Source organism: Ipomoea triloba, chromosome 6 (genome assembly GCF_003576645.1).
Source record: "Ipomoea triloba cultivar NCNSP0323 chromosome 6, ASM357664v1".
In the NCBI taxonomy this organism is placed as follows: domain Eukaryota; kingdom Viridiplantae; phylum Streptophyta; class Magnoliopsida; order Solanales; family Convolvulaceae; genus Ipomoea; species Ipomoea triloba.
In genome coordinates, this window is record NC_044921.1 from 5,641,330 (window position 1) to 5,647,939 (window position 6,610).

Genomic DNA, 6,610 nt, shown 5'->3' on the forward strand with positions numbered 1-6,610 from the left:
TTGATGTTTCTCTTAAGGCCAATTCTTGGCCCTGGATGATAGGTTGATAGTTGACATTTTGGTGTAAGGGTGTATTCCCCCGGTTTGTCTAGGCCTTGGTCACTTTTGGACCATGTGTCATCCTTTGTAAGGCTTATGCCTCTTTTGCTATCAATAATAAGTCTTTCTTCTAAAAAAAAAAAAAAAAAAAAAAAAAAAAAAAAAAAAAAAAAAAAAAAAAAAAAAAAAAAAAAAAAAAAAAAAAAAAGTAATTCTTAGTGCTCCATGTACTGCATGTTCTCACGTACTGCACTCCATGTAGCATGACCACTAACTACTTTAATTTCTAACAAACTAATTAATTAAAACTTAGTTTAACACTTATAATAATAATAATAATAATAATAATATTATTATTATTATTATTATTAATATTATTATTATTATATTACTATAACATTGCCTCCTTTAAACCAAGCTGGATATATTGGTCATCCCAATATCCTTCTTCAATTTGAGAAATGTCTTCGTCTTCAACGGCTTCGTAAAGATATCGGTAACATGAAATTCACTTGAACAATACTCAATGTTGATTTGTTTTTCAGCAACCAACACTATGATTTTGTGATACTTGATATCAATGTGTTTGCTAAGACCATGAAAGACATGAGTCTTGGACAACGAAATTGTAGACTTGTTGTCACAGAAAAATAGTTGTAGGTACTTCCTACTTATGTCGTAAAAATTCCAAAATTTTTCTCAGCCAAATTGCTTGAGTAACACAATTTGCTGCTGCAATATATTCTGCTTCTGCGGTTAAAAGTGCTACAATCTACTGCTTCTTTATTTGAAGACCAAGAAAATATGGCTGAACCAAGATAGAAGGCATATCCTGATATGCTTTTTCTGGTCTCGACATCTCCAGCCCAATCACTGTCTGTGTATCCAACAGGTTCCACAACTTCATTAGTAGAGTAAAAAATTTCATCATTACTCGTACCTTTGACGTATCTCAGAATTCGCTTGCTGCAGCCCAATGTGATTCTTTTGGTTCCTCCATGAATCTGCTAAGTATTCCAACTACAAAAGAAATATCCGGCCTTGTTGCCACCAGATATCTCAAACTCCCAATTAAGCTTTTATAAGCTATAACATTCACATTCTTATCAGACTCATCTTTGGACACCTTTAACTTTTCAGTTACTAGAGTTGAATCTGGTTTGGAGTTTTCCATTTTGAACTTTTTCAAGATATCAGCTGCATACTTTTTTTGTGAAATAAAGATTCCACCATCCATCTGAACAAATTCAAGGCCAAGAAAGTAACAAATAAGGCCCATATCAGTCATTTCAAATTTCAGTGTTTTACAAAAACTTTAATTTTTCTAAAGACTAATTATTTAACATTTCAACCTAACACTAACGTATAGTGTTTTGGGATTAATTTACCAAGTCTTGTACAAATATATCTGTTTCTATAATGTTTGAAAAATTTAAATGCGCTATTCTCTAGTGGTGAGCAAAATATCGGTTAACCGTCTGATAATCGCTAACCGATAACCAAACCGATCGAAAAATCAATTATCGGTCGGTTACAGTACATTTATTAGTCCCAATTTTTTCTTTCAGTTTTTCTTCAGTTAAGGGGGTTCGGTTACGGGTCACCGATGCATAATAATATTATATATATATATATATATATATATATATATATATATATATATATATATATATATATATATTATTATATTATCTAAATTATACTAATATTATTACAGATTTGTAGCCCATTCAGCCCAGAAATCCATAATCCAGACCCAGTAGCCCACTCCCAATCGTTATACCTTGCACCACGGTGCACATACTAATGTGCACCACGTATGTAAAACGACGTCGTTTTGGTGTTAGTGGAAGCGGATGCGATTGACTTAGCGAATTCATTATCTATAATACATAGAACGTTTGCCTAGAATACACAGAATGTTTGCCCAGAATACACAGAATATTGACACAAAATACACAGATGTTAGTGGACGCGGATGCGAATGACTCCAGGGAATTCATTATCTATAATACACATAATCATTATATAGAATACACAGAACGTTTGCCTAGAATACACAGAATGTTTGCCCAGAATACACAGAATATTGACACAAAATACACAGAACTCATCCTCCTAACATTCGAATGCACAAACACATCACAACATGTGTTAATAACATGAATACACAGAATATTTACACAAAATACACAGAACTAATTCTCCTAAAAATTCGAATGCACAAACACATCAAAACATGTGTTACTAACATGAAATCACAACATGTGTTACTAACATGAATACACAGAACGGTTGCCTAGAATACACATAATGATTGCCTGGAATACACAGAATATTAACATAAATACAGAGACCGGCCGAAACGGGAAACGTGATTTTCAAAAAAAAAAACGGACGATTAATTTAAAATGTTCAAAACAACGTCGTTTAGGTACGTGGTACACATTAATATGTGCACCGTGGTGCACAGTATAATTTTTCGCCCACGCCCCATACTCCCATTCCCATAGCCTAAATCCTAATGACCTAATCGCATACAAACTCCACAATTCCAATTTCCACTCATTTTCTCCGTTCTCGTAATATCTTAATCGCCTTCTCCAAATCTCTCGTCTCCACTCTTCCACCGACCACAATCGCCACTCACCACATTCGGCTGTTCCATGACTTCCATTTTTCCACGAGTCCACGACTTCCACAGACCACGACCAGAAGAGTATTTTCTAGACATTTTTGTTTCTCATTACGGACCATAAAGCTAATTAAAAACAAATTAATTAATCTTGAATTTTAAAACACAAATGCAAGAAAAATTTGAAGAGAACACCCATACTTTATTGCCACAAAGGATATATGGATATATGGTAACATTTATGTGATACCGTCTCACGGGGCCTCACACAAACATTTGCCATGGATATATGATGCGTACAAGGCTTGTCTCTCCTCTTCACACTACTATTACAAGTCAAACTACAGAATACATTAAAAAGGGAAAACACACAAACAATACAAAGACCAAAGAAGCCACGGCAACTTAAATTTCAAAGGATCCCACCAAAACAGCAATCATATAAGGCTTCATGACTTTTTCAGAGTTAGTAAAGCCATCTTGATTTTGCATATACACCACACTATCCACACGAGCAATGTTAAGAAGACACATAAGAATCTCTCTAGAGATTGGTAAAGTTGGTTCAACAATATCTTCATTGATATCTTTCCAGGCATTATCAACAATTTCTTGGAGCTTGTCCATTGCTTCATGAACAGATACGCCATAATCCCTCATGTAACAATCAATCCCTGTATATAGGCTGCTGCTTTTCTCACGCTGTATATAAATAAACATAGATATAATTTACTTAGAAAAATTATTTACAAAAGATAAAGCACTCATCAATGATATTTTCAATTTGGTCGATCGATCATTTTCACTTTTGATCCACGATTATCAATTTTATCAGTTTTGAGCCCTAAACTTTTCTAAACTGAATAAATTATGTCCAAAAGATTGCATTTTTACCAAACTTCACTTTTCTTTATATGAGCGCATTTAAGATATTTTGAACCAATCAAAACTGATTGCACGGTTAATCAATGACAAAAAAATAAAAATGATATTATATTAAAAAAAATAAAAGAAAAATTATAAATAAATAAATAAATAAATAAATAAATATATATATATATATATATATATATATATATTCGTTCATGAAATACTATTTTTATATATACCTCATAGGAAGCTATGTCGTTAATAAGTCGAGCCAATATCGCATTGGCTTCAAGAATTCTAGGGTTTTGATTTACCCATTCAGATGCTTCTCTTCTGACGGGTTTCTGACCAAGTAAAAAAGTTGTGATGACCGAGTAAATGGTGCTACTAGCTAGACCATAATTGTTTAGATACTCAACAAATGATGGCATGCATCCTTTAGTAGACCATTTTAATTCCGTGTAATAAGCCCTCACGAGTTCTTTCATCTATTTGTCAAGAAATTAAAGAAAAAAAAAAAAAGATTAGGGCAACTTCATAATTACAATAGAAAAACAAAAGTTAATAATAATAAAGCAAAAAGAAAGCTAGATAGACAACTTGTTAGTGAATATACATACTCTCTCTTTTGCATTATAAAGTGCAAAACTTTTTCCTTCTTCAGATAGTTCTTTATTGAACTCCTCATCATAAAGATTTATAAGTGCTTTATAGCTTATCTTCATATAATCTGAAAGACGATTCATTTGGTTTATATCCCACCTATTAAACAATTAATATTTAATTAAAACAAGATATGCTATGATACTGTATATAAAAATTTTGTATATTTGAGGAAAAAACATTATAGTATTGGTAGGAGCATACTTTTGTATGGCATCAGTATAAATCTCTAATTCATCAGGCGTGCCAAAAGAATCAAATGTGTCATCTATAATGGCAATCATTGCTATGGATTTGGCAATCATGAGACGAGCCTTGGAATATTCGAGTTCAAAAAACACTCCCAACGCCCAAAAGTAAGATTCAACAGCCCTATCTCTTGCATAAGGAAGTGTAGTGACAAAGTCCAACTCCTTCCACCATCTGTCCAGGGTGATGCAATGTCAGAGTTAATTGACAAATGAAATAGTATATATATATATATATATATATATATATATATATTAAACAATCTCATCAACTAATCTAAGGTGATCAACAGTTGCAAAATATGGGAAAATGAATTTTTTTTTTGAGTTGCAAGTTATTTTTTGTAAATATTACAAATTTTTAAAATTTTATAATATTTGTGAAAGTGTCCTCACATTATTTTCTCTATTATTTTCTAGCATGGTCAACCCAGATGCATTGATAGATAAGACTAGCTATTTCGCATTTCTCTGTGTGTATATGTGTGCGCGCGTACGAAACTTCTTTTGGATTGTATCATATGAGTTGACAGTGCATGAGCTTTTAATTTTTTTGGTTACTAATTAAAGAAATAATTAATTATATTTTGAAAATTTATTTCAATTCTTTTGTTTACCTCATGAGTTGGTAGAGTTCATGCTTGTGGTGCATTTGTAACAAATTATAATCCAACTTTGCAAACCGTAGCAGAACATCATTCTTGGACTCATCTTCTTGATACACTCTGATGAAAAAGCTGATCTCTACTCTAGGGATGCCCTTGTGCAAGGGTTGCTCAAGTGCATGCCTCACTTGCGTTCCCAAAGTAGAGTTGAGTTGTGGGTGAACAACCTCTAAATGAGTTCTTGAAAAGGTATAAGTTTCCTTTAAGATGTCATCTTTATGTCCATTCATGTGAGATGCTTCATATAAGTTCAACAAACCCTTGATATCTCCGGAAAGATTGTTTCTGAATTTTCCATTCTCTTGAAAATTTTCAAAAATTCCAAATAATTCATAAAATTAGAACCCATTGGTGGAATAATAATATCAAGATTGCAAAATACACAAGGCTGTAATCTGATACCAAACGCCCACCTAGTGCCTAAGCCGCCTTGGCGGCGCCTAACCGCTGCCTAGACGGAATTAATATAACCTAGAGCCATGTGCTAGATTATATATATATATATATATATATATATATATATATATATAATTAACAAGCACATGACTCGATAATGGTAAAAACATTAAATAAAAATGTGAAATTAAAAATAAAACAATCGGTCAAGTTAACTCAGTTAAATCGACAGTTTTGTTGAGTTAACCCGATTAAATTGATTGATTTTACCGAGTTAACTCGACCGATTCAGCTGATTTGGCATCGAGTCAGTTGAATTAGGCGCCTAGTCGGCCGGAGTCGACGCCAAGATGGATTGTCCCCATGGTCTGATTGCGCGATTTTTACAGCACTGAACAATATATGCCTTACCTCTTCTTTTATGGGCAAGGCACTGCACACACACATTAAGCTTGCAGACATTGCATGTGTAAATGTGTTACCTGAAGAGATGTTGTAGCCGTGTTGCCTAAATAATCCAAACATAAGTGCACTTGTGCACAAATCATCTCCATGAAATTTGAGATTGGCATTGTAAATCTCTTTCAACATCTCATCAATCTCACTGTGAAAGTGATATGAAATGCCGAGACGTTCAATAGTGTCAATAAAATTGAGTTTTTCAGCCGGCTTGGAGCTCCTAATACGTACCAGCATGCTCCTCACTCGTTCTTTCAACAGCTCAATCTCTTGTGCATACCTTTTTGCAACTTCATTATCGAAGACGAAGTATCGGAATTCATCACCCCACAGGCTTGGGGAGAATTTCGTGACTGCTGGACGGACAACCTCGTTGCTTTTCGCCATTTCTAGGATTTTGGGTTTTTTTTTTCTGGTTGGAGTAGTGGGATTTTTAAAGTTTGTTGGTGGTGTAATGAGATATTGGAGTAGAAATTTCCTTATATAGGCAGGACTATCCTTTGAAATCTATTGGGACAGTAGTCTCCATCCATCTGCCGTACTCCGTTGATTGGTGTTCAATTTTGCTATTCTAAAATGCATATTTTCTTCAGTTTTTTTTTTTTTTTTTAAATAAGAATTGCTTTGCAATTGTT

General features: G+C 33.5%; 1 protein-coding gene across 1 annotated transcript; it reads right to left on the reverse strand.

Moving 5' to 3' along the window:
• Positions 1-2,855: 2,855 nt before the first annotated feature.
• LOC116023036 (vetispiradiene synthase 3-like) lies at positions 2,856-6,378 on the reverse strand. The gene is made up of 6 exons (XM_031263983.1): positions 5,999-6,378; positions 5,073-5,421; positions 4,412-4,630; positions 4,165-4,306; positions 3,784-4,032; positions 2,856-3,376 (listed from the first exon to the last, which is right to left on the reverse strand). The coding sequence occupies exons 1-6, from the start codon at positions 6,360-6,362 to the stop codon at positions 3,080-3,082; spliced, it is 1,620 nt and encodes a 539-aa protein (XP_031119843.1). The 5' UTR covers positions 6,363-6,378; the 3' UTR covers positions 2,856-3,079.
• Positions 6,379-6,610: the final 232 nt, after the last annotated feature.